The sequence below is a fragment of the Octopus bimaculoides genome, chromosome 3 (assembly GCF_001194135.2).
Source record: "Octopus bimaculoides isolate UCB-OBI-ISO-001 chromosome 3, ASM119413v2, whole genome shotgun sequence".
Lineage (NCBI taxonomy): Eukaryota > Metazoa > Mollusca > Cephalopoda > Octopoda > Octopodidae > Octopus > Octopus bimaculoides.
Genome location: NC_068983.1, coordinates 103,128,128 through 103,148,064, shown reverse-complemented (window position 1 = coordinate 103,148,064; position 19,937 = coordinate 103,128,128). Strand labels below are relative to the sequence as shown.

The following is a 19,937-nucleotide window of genomic DNA, read 5'->3' as shown; positions in this document are numbered from 1 at the left end:
CACACACACGCACAACCGTTCATATGCATATATTCATGTTGTCATATCATATGAATGAAGTTTGGAGTACCATGAATGAGATCAGAATGACGTGTTCAAGTACGTTTGTTGAGCTATTGAAACCTGCGTAAACGTTCTAAAAATAGGCGTAATCAAACAAAAGATATATATATAATGCATTAGCAATAGGTTTCTCCTAAACAACACACCCATTCATTTTTACAACCACCCTTCCAACACCTCTTCTATCCAGATCAATGTCAATACCACCAGAAATATTTGTTTTAATTTTGTTTTAAAATTCTTATAAAAAAATTTTAAAATCTTTTTTAGGTGATATTGATATTAATCTGGATTTAAAAAATATATATATTTAAAATTCTTGGGTCGATAAAATAAGTATCAGTTGAGTACTCGGGTCGATGTAGTTGATTTACCCGCCCCTTCCCCCTCGAAGTTGCTGGCCTTGTGTCAAAAGTTGAAACCATTATATTAAGAATTCTTAAAATTACCATAATCATATTTCTTATGTTTTCAGGTTCGTAGTTTGATATGTTTTATCTTTTATTTTTTTACTTGTGTCAGTCACTGAACTGCGGCCATGCAAGGACACTACTTTCAAGGGTTTTGATCGAATAAATGAACCCCAGTACTTATTTTTTCAACCTCTGGTGCTTATTCTACTGGGTTCTTTTGCCGAATCGCTAAGTTACGTAGACGTTAACAAACCATCATCGACTGTCAAGCGGTGGTGGGAAACAAACCCAATACAAACACAAAGACACACACATATAGATATAAACGCACATACATACATACACACATACACATATACATGCATGCATGCATGCACACACAAACACATACATACATACATACATACACACATACATACATACTATTAATATCTTTTATCTTTTTATACATATATACGCACACACAGGCATACGACGGGCTTCTTTCAGTTTCTGTCAATCAAATCCACTCACAAGGCTTGGGTCGGCTTGGGGTTATAGTAGATGACACTTTACGAAGATGTCACGTAGTGGAACTGAAACCAAGACCACATTGCACACAACCACACCTGCACCAATAACATACAATAATTTTCAATTAAATATTTTATCAATGTTATAAAAACATTTCTTGATATTTTGTAAGGTTCATAAGTCATTCTACAGACAAACAGTGTATTTGTGTCAAAAAGAAAAACTAAAATTGGACCACCTCAGTAAACCTTTAAAATGTTGCATAGAAAACACATAAACCATTAATTAGCAAAACACCCAACAATGATTAATTGATGAGGTTTATTACATGGAAACAGGTATGGCTGTGTAATTCAGAAGCTCTCTTCGCAACTACGTGGCTTCAGGATCAGTCCCACTGCGCGGCACCTTGGTCCCGGCTTTAACCTTCACAACTGAGACTAAGGTATAGATCAAGATCTTGACTGTCTAAAATGGAATAGTGTGCACATCAGCAAACTACTTGTTAAACCCCTAACCAGGACCGGTGTATCGAATAATGGAAGGTCATTTTAACTTCTTTTCGGTTCGAGGTATCCATAGAAACTCACAAAATCTTAGATTTAGTCACTGTGCAATTAGACACAAATTTGGGTACAAAGGAAAAAAAAATATATTACATGTGCTTATCTAGCTGACGTCAATTCCAAGTGAAACGTGCTATCGGCTACATTCGTGCGTGAAATGATAAATATGTTAGCTGAAGTATAAATATCGTTAAGACATGCGAACGTCGTTTGACTAGAGAAGACGCACGGATTTGTAAATAAATTAGTTAAGGTTTTCATAGGCGTGGTTGTGTGGTAAGAAGTTTGCTTTCCAACCATACGGTTCTGGGTTCAGTTCTATTGCATGGCACTTTGGGCAAGTGTCTTCCACTATAGCCACGGGCCAACCAAGGCCTTGTGAGTGGATTTGAAAGACGGAAGCTGAAAGAAGCCCATCACATATCTGTGTGTGTGTGTGTATATGTGTGTGTATGTGTGTGTGTGTGTGTGCGTGCGTGCGTGTGTGTGTGTCCATCATCCCTGCACCACTTGATAACTAGCGTTAGTGTGTTGACCTCCCTGTAGCATAGAGGTTCGGCAAAAGATACCGATAGAATAAATATCAGGCTTTTACTGGGGTCGATCCATTCAACTAAAAATTCTTCAAGGTGGTTCCTTAGCATGGCCGCAGTCTAATGACTGAAACAAGTAAAAGATAAAAGATATTAATAGTTGTTCATTTCATATTGTTCTTCAAAATTTTAAGCTTTAAAACGTTTTTTTTCTTCTTAACTTTCCATACGAAGTGCGACTGTTTTTACTTTCAATACGAAATGCGCCATAGAGCCAAAATGGTTGAGAACGTGGAGATTTCCTTTGTGTTTTAACGAAGTTCTTTTTCTTGAATTTATATATTCAGCTTTAATGGGTGTGCCATGAAGAATGTTAAGGAACTCTTTTCCCAATGACGAGGTCTTCTTTAGATACAACAATTGTTTCTAATTTTGACACGACGCCAGCAATTTTGAAGGGAGTAGGTAAGTCGATTACATCGACCCCATTAGTTTCCTAGTATTTTATTTTATCGACCCTGAAAGTATGAAAGGAAAGGTTGACTTCGATGGCATTTGAACTCAAAACATAAAGAGTCTTTAGATCCAAAAATAATCCTTTCTACCATAGACACAAAGCCTGAAATTTTTTGGCGGAGGAGGACTAGTCGATTACATCGGCTCCAGTGCTCAACTGGTACTCATTTCATCGATTCCGAAAGGATTAAAAACTCAAGTCGACCTCGGAGGAATTTAAACTCAGAACGTAGAAACAGACGAAATACCGCTAAATATTTTGCCCGACTTGCTAACGGTCCTGCCAACTTATCGCCTTTTTAGATACAATGATAACATAAGTAAAAGACTATGAATTTCGCTTCCTAACCACATGGTTTTGTGTTCTATGCCAGCGCATAGCATTTTGGGAAAGTGTCATTTAAGATCGCCATGGGTCGAGCCTAGCCTTGTGAATGAGATTTGGTAGACGAAAACCATATGGAGGCCAGTCGGATGGATTGTACTTCAAAGAGTGTAGATGTAACAGTTGGATTCGACCCCACGTTTTGCCACATAGAAACCACAAGTCAATCATGTGCGCAAATTTTGTTCGGTTCAATCAACGGCTGTTGTTCACGTAATACTCTGGTGGTATGACTAAAACCTTTTGTGAACAGAGCCTACAAATATAACTCATTTGATGGTGAAAACTTGAGGGTGATTCCGATCTTTGGTGGTGTTACCTCTACATATTCAGCCTGACACGATGGAAGAAGAAAACACACTACTGCAACAAGAATATGTATTGATGTACAAAAATTAGCCCGAATATTGAATTTCTTCCTTTCTGCACTTGTCATACATGTTTCATCTGAATGTTCCTTTTCTTGTATCGCATGAACATTTTCTGTATTGATATAGCAATAAATTATGTTCATATACATAAAGCAAACTTTCTCCCACTTGCTACAATGGTTTGTAATTCAAATGTCCACCTTGTCACACGCTATATCACGCTGTTTCTGCCAGAAAGTTCAGTCAGAGGAACAGGTGTCTGTAGAATATTCAGCCATTCACACACTAACTCAATGAACAGGCACATCAATTGATCGAACAACTGAATCTCAGTCGTCGAAGGCGACTGAGATCCATTTATGTCTACTTACTTAACATCTGTAGTGGCGTGAAATTATAGCCGCCATTGAGGAAGTACTATTCTGCGCATGCGCAAGGGACTTCACCACCGGAAGTCCCTCGAGTGCGCATGCGTAGTAAAACTGGTACTTAAAGAGTGAGTTTTACTTTGTTAGGCAGTTGCGCGACAGACCTTCTACGTGACAACTCCTCGCTCCTCAACGAAGCAAACTTCACCTCGATGCCTTCGATGGTGATAGCTACTTGCTTCTCTGGCAGGCATCAAGGAAGCCCTTAACCTTCCAATACCAAATTACAACTTAATCAGCGGCTGCTAAGCTGAATGACAGGAATTGTGAAATCAAGCATCATCAAAAAAATAAAACTTATTTTTATTATGCTGTAAAATTATTCTAATGTCTCTTCATATATAATGCTGTTGAAAGGTGATAGAGAGAGACTAAAGTCTCTATGTCAACTATCTAACTTTTTATACATCCAACGTATTTTAAATCTAATTGCATAGACATGAGATCCTGAGATAACGAATGTTTTGGCAGATCATCTAAGTCCTGCTTTATTTTTTTTTTTTTATTCGTATTAGTTGTCAATAATTTGAGGAAACAATTAATTAATTCAATTATAAACCTAATGTTTCATCTTGTTTTATTTTCGTTTAGAAATCCTGAAAGACTTGATAAAAAACTGCCACTTCCAAAGGTCACGTGCAAATGATGTTATTATAAAGCAAGGAGATATAGGTGACGCGTAAGTAACTTCTGATTTATATGACACATCCTGTGAGGAGTCGACGAAGGAGCATTTACGTCAATCGTGGGTGAAGTGCGGTCCGCGGGACTTTCTGAATGGCACGAAAAATTAACTTGAAATTTTTTAGTAGTGGGATCCACCGGACGATGAGTCGTGTCTCCTGTGATCCGCTTCTTGAAAAAAGCTACCCATGTCTGATCAACGTGATCGCTCGAACTGCTAGAAATAACCACTAAATCTCCTTTAAATCACACTGTACCATCTTAAAAAAAGAAAAAAAAGGGTACGTTAAGCAACGTAGTCCTACATATACTAGATTACGGGATGGTCACGACTGAAGCATCTTTGATGGCTGAGAGTCTCTTCGCTTGGCCCTGACCTAAAATTAAACAAGAACAGTAGTAACATAAGTGAGAAGATAAACTCTAAAAATAAAAATAAAAGTCCTATACTTTGTTGTAACATTAAATCGACCCTGTCTTCTCACATGTTACTAATGTTCTTGTTTAATTTTAGGTCAAGGCCGAGCGAAAAGACTCTCAGCCATCAAAGATGCTTCAGTCGTGACCATCCCGTAATCTAGTATATCTTTTTTTTTAAAGATGGTACAGTCGAGCAGCTCTACGATCAAAGATGTTACGGCCGTGGCTGTCAAGTGTGTATATATATCAAAGACTATATTACCCAATGCGTTTTCCTATAAGACTGTAGGAGGTAACCTGAAGAATATATTTGCTGCTATTTCTAGTACTTCAATCTGCTGCATACAGGCTCACTTTCTCAGTGATTACCTCTGCTATACTTATATCATTCTGTAGGTTTTTTTATGACTAATCATAAATCCATTATTACAAGTATCAAGTACCACAAACAAATTGTCTTGCCGTAATTATTTACAATATTTCACCTCCGTACTAGAAATCTCACCAGGTTTTACTTTTCTCCTTATGAGCTCAAAAAAAAAAGAGTTCTAATCAAATACTTGACTCGATTTAATCGATCACATCATTCCCATAAAATCCGTTTTCCTGACAAGTATTTTGCTGTATCTCGAGAGGACCATTATGCCAATAATAAACACTCGCACTGGTTCAATTACACTTCTTTATTATCATTAGTTAATTGATTAACCAACAATCTAATCTACTATTTGATTAGTCATTCGATTAATCAATCAACCAGTTGTGTTCAGACGGGAAACTGGAGTAGAGAGAGAGTACATGTCATTGAAGAGGTCGTGAATGGCCAAGAAAGAACATTGGCAAACACAACTGATTGATTGGTTAACCGAATGATTAATTAATCAAACAATCAATTAGTTAGTTGGTTAGATAGCTAACCAATTGGTTAGTAATAATGAAGAAGTGAAATCGAGCCAGTACGTGTGTTTATTGTAGGCATAACATCCCTCACGAGATACAACAATATCTGTTTCAACACACAGGTTCACATTAAGAATCTCGCAAACAAAATACGAAAACGAAATATTATAAGCTCTTGACTCGTATTCTCTTATTTTATTTTACTTTTGACTCCAAAAGGATAGAAGACAAAGCAAAAAAAAAAAAAATTAAATCCGATAAAATAAAGGGATGTAGATAAATAAGTCTTATTCAGGGCTGAATAGTGGTTTACTATATCACTCTACAGTACAGATGCAAAGCCGCTGGAGAAACGAATAAAAGACATCTTGAAACGTAATCAGGGAAGCATCAGCTTTTAGGTGGTACCATTCTCACTGTGAAGCCATCTAATAATGACTCTGTTCAGAAGGCTGTAACATGTCATTCGATAAAGAAACACGGTACAATGAATTCATAGAACAAGGCTGTAACTTTAAATACCTTTATTCTCGGTCTCAAATATATACAAGTTGAATGATAATGGAAAGAGTTCATAAGTGAAGGGCCATGTTCATTTCCTGTGAACTACCTCATGTCTGTTAGCTGTCTGCGTGTATACGAGAGCCAGCTAGGTCATGTCTTTACGCTCCGGTGTCTCGATGCGAAAGAGTAAGTGCGAGGGCTTCGTGTCCGAATCTTAGCACTGCTTGCGCCATCTAGTGGCGAGCTATTTTAAACAGCCGCCGTCCAGGGAGGTAACTGCGCCTACAAGCTCAAATGACTAGCTAAACTGGAAGGGAGAAAATGATCGAATTAAAAGGATTTACGAAGAAAATACACACACACACACACACATACACGCACGCACGCACGCACACACACATAGGCATATACATATATACGTATATCTAAAGTAGACGCAATCGAGGCAGTATTTACTAAAATTGTCATCTATGTATCATACTTATTGATCAGTGTCACCCTCTATCGGACTACTAGACGTGTTTCTGGCTCCTCGGCTTTTCTCAATAGCAAATACCGAAGCGAGTTAACCCTGAGAAGATTAGAAAGCCGTAGCTTTATGATAGAACAATCAATATTAGCGACTGGCTTATGCTCACACTATGCCCGATCAGCGCTGCTGCTACTACTACTATTATTACAAGATACATATAGGTCGGTTGAAGAGGATCAAGACTCTCACTTGCATTGCTTTCAGCATCTATTTAACAGCGGGCATAGTATCGAGAACAAATGTACAATTTTGTGTATCTATTTAGTAATGCATTCATCATTACTTCGGTAAGCACGATGAACCGATGTTTCACTGATGAGACTAGAATAACACCGAAACATGTCCACAGTTGCTTCACTTGACTTGTCGGACAAAAATGAAATTAATATTAATTGAGGACTACGTTTCTCTCTCTCCCTCCCTCCCCCCTCTCTCTCTCTCTCTCTCTTCGTTGCATATTACTTCTAGTTAGTCTTTACTGTCATATGAGTTAAATATATGAACTCTATGTAAGAGACCGTTTCTTGAACTCTTAGTCAAGAATCGAAATCTTAATTTAGATTTTCCTACGAGGTATTTCTTTTTTTGTTTCGGCGTTAGTATTTGGAAATTTAAGAGGCCGCTTGTCAAACTTATCTTGGTTCCTTTCTTTGAGTTAGAACCCTACGGTCATTTGGAGGTTATAATAGACAAGACATATATATCCCTTTGGTTTCGAACATACATTCAGTTTTACCCATAGGTATAAATAGGAACTGTGAGAGAACATCAGTGGTCAATTTTCCTACGCTTCCACACGTTGTGCCTCTTTCGCTTCCTAGCAAGCAGTTTTCACTAAGAGACATACATCTATGGGTTTGCGAGCATCGTTCTTCTCTTCCTGATTGTACGACTGAACTGCCGACTACTATTAAAGCCTTGTCTCAGGAGGATCATTATACAAATAATAAACACACACACTAGTTCAATTACACTTCATTAGTTAATTGGTTAGCTATTTAACCAATAATCTAATCTATTGTTTGATTAATCATTTGATTAATCAATCAATCAGTTGTGTTCAGACCTGAATCTGACCTGGAGAAGAGAGGGAGAGCTCATGTCATGGAAAAGGTCGCGAATGGCGTGCAAATAAATTGTGTAAGCAATATTTTTCGTTTCCATTTTGATTATTACTCTGACAGAGTTTGAACAATTTAATTGTAACTTAACCTGTTACATTTGGTGAGCCCGGACTAAAGAACCACAACTTTTTTTACACCTGTTTTACTAATTTAAATCAAGGCTTAGTTCTTAAAAATCTAAAGAATGACCAAATTCATGGAGAATTTTGTTGTTGCTGGCACTCCGTTGCTTACGACATCGAGGGTTCCAGTTGATCCGATCAACGGAACAGCCTGCTCGTGAAATTAACGTGCAAGTGGCTGAGCACTCCACAGACACGTGTACCCTTAACGTAGTTCTCGGGGATATTCAGCGTGACACAGTGTGACAAGGCTGGCCCTGTGAAATACAGGTACAACAAAAACAGGAAGAAAGAGGGACAGAAAGTTGTGGTGAAAGAGTACAGCAGGGTTCGCCACCACCCCCTGCCGGAGCCTCGTGGAGCTTTTAGGTGTTTTCGCTCAATAAATACTTACAACGCCCGGTCTGGGAATCGAAACCGCGATCCTATGACCGCGAGTCCGCTGCCCTAACCACAGGGCCATTGCGCCTCCACTCAAGGAGAATACAACAAAATTATCAAACAGCTAATGTGTTTGTTACAAATATTGTAACCAGGGTTCAAACTTTATTGTATTTTAGATGGTTGTGGTCTCCCGTGGTGAAACCATCTAATAACGACTCCGTTCAGAAAGCTGGAATAGAAGATGTCATTCAAAGGAAGAACACTGTACAATTGTTATCCGTGTGAATTCCGGATAACACTGGCTGTTAAATATAACTTCATTTATGTGAAAAGAAGAAAAATTATCCTGGGAAGCTGTGTCTTGGAAGAACAAAGTTGTAATTTCAGTTGCAACACGAGGAAAAAGTGATGAGCAGTTCCCGCTTAAAAATGGCGCCAAAAACTTTGGAAGAGAAGACAATATGGCGGTTTAGCCGCGTAGACAAAGTCGAAAAGGAGAAAAAAGAATGCATGTATCCACAGGTTCAGAAATTCTTCCAAGAAGGATCACCAAACTTAGAATATGTACGAACGTGGAGGGTTAGCAATTTATATGAATATTTCATTATGAAGATATTCCCCCGCGGGGGTCACCATTTTAGATGGTCGTGGTCTCCCGTGGTGAAACCATCTAATAACGACTCCGTTCGGAAAGCTGGAATAGAAGATGTCATTCGACGGAAGACCACTGTACAATGAATATTCACAGAACCAAGCTGTAGCTTTTAAATGCTTTTACTCCAGGTCACATATATGCACAAGTTGAATAAATCACAAAAGATATTTACAAGTGAAAGGCCATGTTCAGCTTCTGTGTATCCTATGTTATAGCTGCTTAAAGACTATTAACTTTTGCGTGCCTCATGCAACAGCTAAGGAAGTCACGTCTTCGTTCGCTGTTGGTCGCGGTGACAAGAGAGAGGATCAAGTCCCGGAACCCCAAAGTTACATGCTGTTCTACGTAGCGGCGGGCTTTTTAGACAGCTACCGTCAGGAGAGGTAACTGTGCCTACAGTATGATCAGCGTTCTAGTGGCACCCATTTCTCTTTTGGAAACGCTGTCCCAAATTAGATTATGAAAGACAACACTCATAACTTTGCTTGGGATTTTCTAGGATAGAAAGAAATTTTCTTCCAGGCTCCAGCCTGAATATTTGCAACATAGCGGGTTCTGCCCAAAGTACTCAATGGTCAAGTGTTGGTGTTAAACCGGCTAATATATTAAGTCTCTTACTGTATCTACTGTTTACCCAAATGATAATTCACTTCCATTGTTTTCATCATGCATACACTATGGCCGTAGTATCGACGGTAAAAATACAGTTTGGTACAGTTACTTAGTAATTCATTCATAAGAGACAAAGACAACCCCGACGAAATAAAGGGACATAACCAAATATAATTCAATCAGAAGATGACTTGGTACCAGCGCTGCCAAAGGTTTTTTTCAAAGCGTACAAAATTTTACTGAAGCCCCCAAATACAGTCAAAACGAACTTTTTATACATTTTTTTAATTTGGAAAACATTCATTGAAACGTTAAATGTTTGCACATCAAAAAGAAAAATCATCTTCGTGAGGAGGTTCTCTGTTGTACCAATTTCTGTTTCAAATAATGTTTTACAAAGTTGTTCATCCGGTTCCCACGTCGTACAATCGGTATTTCGTAACCTAAGTTACCTAAGAGCATTAAGCGTAGAAGTTTTCAATCATTTTCGATTTTTAGTTTTGATATTGTGGTAATCAGAGAAAATTCTTTCTAGCAATGCAGAGGGGTGTGGTAAAGAAAGAAGACTGAGCATAAAAGATGACAACAGTGGATAGTGGTACTTATCACCACATTTCTCTTGTGAAACAGCAAGTGGCGCCATTCCTGAATAATTTCTTCGAAATCTTTTTCATCACAAAGACTTGCGAATCGCATGATAAGTGGTATAATTGACCTTGGCCTTCCATCAATTACGTTCGTTGGGTCCAACGCCTCTAGTAATCCCAAATTGTTCTGCATATCGTAAGACGAAAACCGCTCGAGCATTTGATTTGAAAGACTAACAAAGAATCGTAGTACATTCTGTCGGAAAGTCAACAATTCATCAGGGGCAATGGTGGTAGCATTTTCGTATAAAATTCTCTCAGCTACAGCGCCAAAGTAGATACAATCTAATGGTTGGTGTGTCGTTTCATAGTTGACATTAATCTCACACACACTGATGACAGAAAGTAAATCAGGTCTGATGAAATTGCTCAAAATTCCCTACATTCCAGCGTTGATAGCTCTTTTTAAGCTTATGCATCCGATAGCCTTCGGCTTGGAATTCCAGATTAAGTTTGTTAACGTCATTTAAAATGAAATGCTAAATATATCTTTGTAAGAGGATACTTCATTTCAGTGAGAATTCGTCGAGCCGTAATCGGACACCCACCCTCTAATGTTGCTTGTGTGAAATATGCCAGCAGTGTTGGCCACTGCTCTAAAATGCGCTGCACAACTTGCTTGAGAGACAGCCATCTAGTGCAACTTGCATGCAGGATTTTGTGAGGATCAATTGAAGCTTTTTTCTGCAGATCTTTAAATTCATTGATACGCTTAGGACTGTGACTAAAGTATGCATAAATACTTCTTGTCAATTCTTCGACAGAATTCGGTAATTCATTGCATGGGTTTGATGAACATAAGTGTAAAGAATGACAAACACAAGCCTACACAAAAAAGATCTGGCCTGTTGTGCTTCAACAAGTGCTGAACGCCTCCTTTGCTTCCCATCATAACATTTGCATTATCACAGGCGAAACCAATCAAATTTTCCAGAGGAATAGCGTGTTCGTTTAAAAATGATAGAAGACAGTTGTATATACCTGTAGCACTGCAATCCTGTTTTTCTATAAGTGTAAGAAAATCGTCGACTGTCTTTTGAATTTCAGCATCATAATATCTGGAAACCAGGACAAGTTGTTTTAGTGTTGAAACATCAGTTGTTTCATCAATAACGAGTGAGAATTTTGATGAATGAAGTTTTTTTTAAAAATAAAGCGTTGATGCTGTAGGGGGCCAATGGCTTTAAGAAAGATGTATATGCCTTTCGTTCGGGCACACTTTGCATCCTGGGCGATTTTAGAATCAGGACAGGCGTTTGCAACAAGGCCAGGTAAGTGGTCCAAAACAGAAATTGGGAGATTATGCTCAGCAACAAATGCACAGTATTTTAATTCAGCAGCTGTTCCTTTCTTGGAATGGGAAGAAAATGATGAGGCCTTGAAATAATTGGTCAACTTTTTTTGCTTGATTTGCATTCTTGCGGTGTTTTTCTGTCTGCTCATGTTGTAAAATTTGGCTGAAACTACCGGTAATTTCACACTTGTATAATATGCATTTACCTTTAGCTGAATCGTTCTTGCCTCGCTCCAACCAACTAGAAAATTTTTCATCGCACAACAATTTTTGCGGAAGTTTTCTTTCATACGATGCCCATCTAGCCTTCTTCTTATCTGGTGCTTCACGGTCATTATCTGAGGAATGTTCTGTTTTCAAAGTTCTATCACTCATATCTTGCTCCAGTTATAGTTCTGTAAGCTTTATTTGAATTAATCAAATTATTAAACACATTACATACCGTTTAAAATCTGGGTTAAGAAATCCATGTTTGTGTTCAGATTGATACGGCGGGATTGTATAAATAAGCACTGTAAAATTGAGTCTAATTTATCAAACTTAAAAAAACAAAACAATCATGTACCTTCAGTTTGTGAGAAAACTTCTTATGTTATGACAACTATGGCGTGGTAAACAGGACGTATATACGTCCACCCAAAATTACAGACGCCCTTGACCTCAGTCAACGCGTGCGTGCATGCAGACGCGTTTGCGAAAGCAAACTGGACGTACTTTTATTTTTATTAAGCTCACAAACACGCATATGTGAAAAATCAATCAATCAATGCGTCAAAACCTGAATTTTAAAAACCAATGGTAAGATCACAAAAACGTACAGCAAATTCACCTGAACGTACAGCAAATTCACCTGAACGTACAGCACATCGAAATTTTGGCCAAAAGTACAGTTTTATACGAACGTACAGTCACTGGCAGCGCTGCCTGGTACTATTAACTAGTAACTTACTATACCACTCTACAGTACTCGCAGAGAGCCGTTGGGGAAACGAATCACTTTGAAACATCAAGAATGGAAGGGGGCTTTTCAGTTTTCTTTTGTCAAATTTCTTTCAAAAGACATTGGTCAATTCGAAGCCGTAGTAACAGACGCTTACCCAAATACCGTGTAATGAAATCAAACTCAAAAACATCGGCTTGCAAAGCGAACTTCTAAACTCCAGCCTTAAAATGAAATACATTAGCCTCACACAGTTATCCTTATCCATCAGTCGTTTTAAAGCCTGAACAAAGTTACGGTTACTCTCTCCGCTCTTAAGAATGACATTTAAGAAAAGAAAAAAAAAAAAAAAAAAAAAAAAAAAAAAAAAAAAAGACGCATTCTTCTCAAGTTACTTCTACAGCTTTTTTTTACAAGTCTGGACTGATCTTGATTTTTATATCTAAGTTTTAAGAATACTAATGAGAATTCTAGTCACATCCAGTGAACTAGAGAAGAAATACATCAATCAGGTTATTTTTATTTATTCTTGTCAGCTAGTGATTGTCTTGTTAAAATCATTTTCTCTGCCAAACCACTAAATCCTTCTCATTTATTTCCTACATCTAGAAAAAGTGTCAATGTTTTTTGTTTAAATTTTTTATGGTTTTATTTATCGATGTTATTTAAATTCGAGTAATTCAATATTATCATTATTATTATTATTAATAATAATAATAATAATAATAATAATAATCCTTTCTACTATAGGCACAAGGCCTGAAATTTGAGGGAGGAAGATAGTCGACCACATCGACCCCAGTACTTGACTGGTAATTAATTTATCGACCCCGAAAGGATGAAAGGCAAAGTCGACCTCGGCGGAATTTGAACTCAGAACGTAGCGACGGACGAAATACCGCTAAGCATTTCGCCCGGCGTGTTAGCGATTCTGCCAGCTCGCCACCTAAAATGATAGTAATAATAATGTGTTTTTTTTCTTAACCACAAGGGATTACATTTAAGAAAAACATCATGGACAGCACAGGACAAAACAAAGAATGTGTATGAGTGTGTGTTGTAAGAGTTTTGCGAGTAAACAAGACTAACAAAATTTAAAAAAAAGGAAAAAGAGAAATCAACAATGTGTAATCCTCAATAGAGAGGAAACGTTCGAGGGCTGCTCATGGAAAAACCTCATAAAAAAAAAACCATGGGTACCCTGACTTTTGGGGCAGGTGTCTTGATTTTCCTTTCCTTTTTTCCAACTACAGGAGTATGCTCAGGGCAGGCCCGTTTACTCGTATCATTCTCGCCACTTTCAGCCACCTTTCAGCAAACTGACTAGAAGACAACACTTCCCTCTCTACCTTTATTTTCCTTTTCAAGTGAAACTTAGCCAAAGGGATTGGCCAAAGAGAAAAGTGTTTGTCTTCAGCCCCTTCAATCTCGTCCACCACACAATCTCTTTCGCCATGGCCACGAGGCATATAAAATCAGCCTTTCCTTCCCGATTAAAGTTAGGCAGCGAGGCGATCTTCACGATGGATTCAGTTGACAGCCGGATCTGTCCCACACGCGACAGCAGGTGTTCATCATAAATCTTCAGGTTAGCAATGCTCGGGCACTGGACGAGTGCATGCAGGATCATCTCGTCATCCTGCGCCCATCTCGGACATGCTCAGCTGACGGCACTTCCGTGCCTAATTATTATTATTATTATTATTATTATTATTATTATTATTATTATTATTATTATCATTATGCCCTCATGCAGTACCAGGCAGTGGCTCTCATGGCTTCTGATCTTAACTGATTGGAAGTGTTATCATTTACATGTTTTGTCTTGATGTAAAAAGATGGACTACAGCAAATATTCTGTTCGATACCACAGAGTTGCTTGTCAGTCGCTGGACCTCAACCAGTTGACCATGTCCCTTAGTGACTGACAATATGTGCATCTCTGGTCACAAGCAGGAGCAGTGGGGAACATTATAGCCATTTGTTGAGAGGAATTCTTTGGGGTTCGAACAATTCACCCCTTGAAACACGAGTGTTTCGTTCATCATCCTTAAACAACCCTCATTCAGGGACCTTTTGAGTGGAATGGGTTACTCAGCACGAAGAAAGTTTTAACTGGGCTCCAGCTGCAAGGTCACACGCTATTTATTTTGATATAAGATCCCTATGTCGTACATATATGGTTGTGATGCATGTGCATCATGGCTACCTGTCTTATCAGACGAGTAGCCATGATGGGTATATTGGGCTTCTTATATTTGTACCCCAGTGTCACTTTGATGGCACGGATTGCTCTCTCACTCGATTATAATGATAATCACCATTTTGAAGAGTGGTATTGATCGATATAAAACTAAACGCTATATCAACTGCTTAAAAATTCAACATAACAAAAGTAGTAAGGAAGCAATTTTATGCTCTATTTTCCTTCTGATCCCACCTCCCTGTCTCCCTATTTAACATCTATCATTTGTTTTTTTTTTACATACACATACGGCTTTTGATTTATAGAAGAGAAGAATTGATATAGGTTACGATGTTCATGATTTTCTTAAAGTTATTTTTTTGTCAAGATTATTTCTTTATTACAAGTCTAACATCAACGACTAAGAATCAAAATGTATCGACGGAGTAAATCTACAAGAAACACTTATTTCCTCTTTGTTATAGCCCTGTCTGTTCTATGCAGTCATAAGGCATGGGCACACTGGGAAGTTTCCCGGGGGCCTCATGGGTCTAGGAATCCAGTTCTGATTTATGTATGCTATTGTTTGCTGTCAATAAATAAATACTGTGGGGCCCGTTGCATTGTGATTTTCCCGCCACCCACACGCCCACAGGGAGGGGGCTATAATGCTGCTGAGACGACTCTAGTTTTAGTTAATGTTAATTACTTTAATAGTGAGAAGGCATGAGGATACTTCTGTCAGCAAGTTAGGAAGAATTATGTAATGGAATGTCAAAGTGAATGAAATAAAGTGAATGGATAACATTAGAAAGGAATTTGATTGCCATTAAAAATACTAGTTGACATTTTAATTTAAGAGATTCTGAATGAAAAGCAACTATCTTGAAATTAATTTATTTGGTTTGATACCATTCCATCATAAATATAAGGCCTTAGCATATGACTAAGACATTCTATGTAGTAGTTTCGCTATTGCTATATCACATGTGTGGAGGCGCAATGGCCCAGTGGTTAGGGCAGTGGACTCGCGGTCATAGGATTGCGGTTTCGATTCTCAGACCGAGCGTTGTGAGTGTTTATTGAGCGAAAACACCTAAAACTCCACGAGGCTCCGGCAGGGGATGGTGGCGAACCCTGCTGTACTCTTCCACCACAACTTTCTCTCACTCTCACTCTTACTTCCTGTTTCTGTTGTGCCTGTAATTCAAAGGGTCAGCCTTGTCACACTGTATCACGCTGAATTTTCCCGAAAACTACGTTGAGGGTACACGTGTCTGTGGAGTGCTCAGCCACTTGCACGTTAACTTCACGAGCAGGCTGTTCCGTTGATCGGATCAACTGGAACCCTCGACGTCGTAAACGACGGAGTGCCAACAACAACATATCACATGTACTTACGATGACCCAAGGTCTGGATGCCCTGCAGAAAAATATTGATTGTGTTCAGCACATGGTGATAGATGACAGGTGATTGACAATAAATCAAATAGTAAAAGTTATTATATCCCGGGAGAGAGCTGAGAATATTCTACATAACGAACTTGGTATGACGAAGGTTTCTGCTCGGTGGTACCACGCCTTCTGACACCTGATCAAAAGAGCACCAGGCTGATCATATCACGGGAAAATCTGATATTATTTCAGGCAGATCTAGCTGGTTTCCTTGAATCAGGATAAGTGACAATCCATGCAGTGGCAACTCCCCTCCTCACTTGCTCCAAAAAAGCAAATGTCGTTTCATCTGCAGGGAAGGCGACGACCTCTGTTATTTGAAATGCAAAAGGCATTATGTTACTTGACTATCTTCGAAAAGGGTATATGTTATCTTGCTGAGGCAGTTACGAAAGGTTATCAAAACCAAACACCAAAGAAAACTGACGAAAAGGATCTTGCTCCAGCACACAGATCCTTGCTTTCAATGGTTGCTGTGCGTGACTGTAGCTTTGAACTGGTTGATTACTATCCCTATTCTCCTGATTTGGCCCCCAACTGACTATCACCTGTTTCCCCAACATGAAAAACAAAAAAATACTTGGCTGGGAACCAGTATCGCAGTGATCTCTGCTGTTGATGACTTTTTGAGCAACAGATGAAAGCGTCTCCACCAATGAGATCCAAGCACTACAACACCAGTGAAAAAATCGTGTGGACTATGTTGAAAAATAAATACACTCTATGAGAGTATCTTGGTCAGCCTATGAACTTTTCAACCGGCCTTCTTAAGTTTATCACTCCATCTTTGATACTAAATTCTATTTCCTGTTAGTTACTCGTCCTGAACTTAGTAATCAAGCCACCTTCCAACTTCAGAAGGCATCTCATTTATATACAACAATACGTTCTGATGAAAAGTTATAAAAGTTTACGATATGCTTATGACTGAACTTTAGGATTAGAAAATCTTAAATAATTTCCGAACGAATCAATATACAACCATTAGAACCGCAATATACTGTAAACTATCTATCATTGTGTCTCTTAATTTTAACGGCAATTCTTCCTAAAGCCTATTTTCGTGAAAAATAATCCCCGCTCGACTGAAAAATTTTCTCCGCTAGTCTTGGATTGTGTGGTTGTGTTCTTACAGGTTGGCACCAATGTTTCTGCGGAAGTTACCAAAATACTGAATTAGGCAGTACTAGACTGTCTTTGCGTTTCTCTCTGAATTTGATCTCACTGTTTACTCATTAGAAATTCGCTATTCCGGGGTGTAGCCGTATGGAGGGGAAAAATTACCCTTCTGTTGGGTTGACTAAGGCTTTTACTAGATTGTATGTTAAGGATCTTACAGCAATGAAATGCATATTTGTACCCGATGTTATTTTATATCAGAATTGCATAATACCAGACTAGCAACCGCAAATTACCTCGTTCTACTCTTCTTCATTTCACGAAAATGAAATTCCAAGAGTCTCAATAAAAATCTTGACAGATCTGAGGTAGATTTTCGTTCTTTGCCCGGTAACTAAAATAAGTATCTGCATTTGTCTGAGAAGAAACTGAGTTTCGTCACACATAGTATAAACTGCATAATAAAGCCATCATTTCCCTTCGAAGGGAAATAGCCCTGAAACTCGAGTCGCCTTTATATATTTATATTTATATATTTATATATTTGATCCTTTATATTGAACACTCAATATTTCATCTACATTCAATACTTTCTTTCATGGTGCCATCCATTTTTATTTTATTTTATTTTATATTATATATTGTATATTATATTATATATTGTATATTCCATATTCTATACCCCACATTGGTTCTGCAGGAATATAAATAAAACATAAAAAAACAGTGTTGGAACTCTTTTAAACAAAATAATATATTCCTCTATACACAATCATACAAAAAACCCACCTTTTTTGTATTTATTTTTACTCGCATATATATATATATATATATATATATATATATATATATATATATATATATATATATATATATATATATATATATGTATGTATGTATGTATGTATGTATGTATGAGTTTGGAGGGATATATTATCCGGGCGGAAACCGTATTAGCTCTCAGCTGAGTTCTAGTTGACGGCTAACCACAACGATCAGTATCCAACGCCTGTGTCTATATTTAGTTGTTAGTCACTCCGTGAATTCTTCCGATGGGTAATTCCGTGTATTCTACGCTGGACGGTAAAAATTGTCTGGAGTATATATAAATATTGATAATGATAAAGAGTATGGAGAATTGAGCATCAATAAAATTTATTTTATGGTTATATACAGCATATTATAATGACCTACACGTGTTTCCGCTGCAGCGACTACTCACAGTTTGTAAGGTTGCATTTGCAGCATTGAGTAGTCGCTGCACCGGAAACATGTGTATGTCCTCATAATATGCTGTATATAACTATAAAATAAATTCTGTGGGTGTACAAGTCTTCATACACTTTATTATTATTAATATATCTATGTGTGTGTGTGTGTGTGTATAGATAGATAGATAGATAGATAGATAGATAGATAGATAGATAGATATATGAGGTAGAGAAAGATAGGGTGAAAGGGACTGGTGTATAACGCTAAGTAGACAGACTTTCCAACAAACTTAATGAAAACAACAAGAATAGATATACAGGTTAATAGGCACAAATAATCATTTGTTTCTAGAGACTTGGTGGTGTAATTCACGTGCGCTAGAAACAGAAAAATTTAGTAAATTAATGCTGTTAAGGTTCCTACCATACTCGGATTAAGCGTTAAGCACAATGAGCACGTACTAAGGGCATTAAAGAAAGGGAGCACCACAAGTATCCTTTTCTAGTGACAAATTTATTATGGAACAACGGTGCCACAAAAGTGATCAACAATAAATGGGGTTGGGAAACAAAGTATTAATAATTGTTGATAATTTAGATACATAACCAACATTTTTTTTTTGTGTGATGCAGCTTTAATCGATTACATCGACCCCATTGGTTTGTACTTTATTTTATAAACCCCCAAACAATGAAAGGCGATGTTGACCTCAGTAAAATTTGAATACAAAGCGTAAACAGCCAGAAAGAAATACTGCGAAGCATTTTTTTCCAACTTTCTAACAATTCATGATTCTGCCTGCTAGCCACCTTAATGATAATATCAGGTCTGTCCGAATTTTGAATAAAGAAAACAAATGATCAAATGTTATATTTAATTGAAATTTTATCATCAATGTACTTTCCCTGATTATCTATGACTTCCTTCTATCTATTCACAAGCTTTTTAATCCCATCAATGTAAAACTCTTTTGGTTTCAAAGCGAAGAACTCTGAAATATCAGTTTCGACCTCCTCCTGGCTTGCGAAAGTAATTGCCCCAAATGATTCTGTAAACTACGAAACAAATGGTAGTCTGAAGGAGCAAGGTCAGGAGAATAAGGTGGATGAGGAATTTTTTCCCAACCAAGCTCTTCGATCTTCTGTGGTGTGATTTTTGCAGTATGGGGTCGCGCATTGTCTTGATGAAACATCACTCCTTTTCGATTCACAAAAGCGGGTCTTTTTTTTTTCAAAGCTAGGTTCAAACACTCTAATTGCTGACAATAGACTTGAGCATTGATTGTTACATTAGGTGGTAACAATTCAAAGTGAATTACTCCTTTGCAACCCCACCAGATAGAGAGAAGAACCTTTCTTCC

General features: G+C 37.9%; 1 protein-coding gene across 2 annotated transcripts in view; it reads left to right on the top strand.

Annotated features, from left to right (window-relative positions):
- The window catches only part of LOC106878241 (cAMP-dependent protein kinase regulatory subunit), a 57,205-nt gene that overhangs the window by 12,367 nt on the left and 24,901 nt on the right, over positions 1 to 19,937 (top strand). For both annotated transcript variants that reach the window (XM_014927411.2, XM_014927410.2), the window contains exon 2: positions 4,380 to 4,467. In XM_014927411.2, coding sequence (XP_014782897.1) covers positions 4,380 to 4,467 — 88 coding nt within the window. The remainder of the gene's footprint in view (positions 1 to 4,379; positions 4,468 to 19,937) is intronic.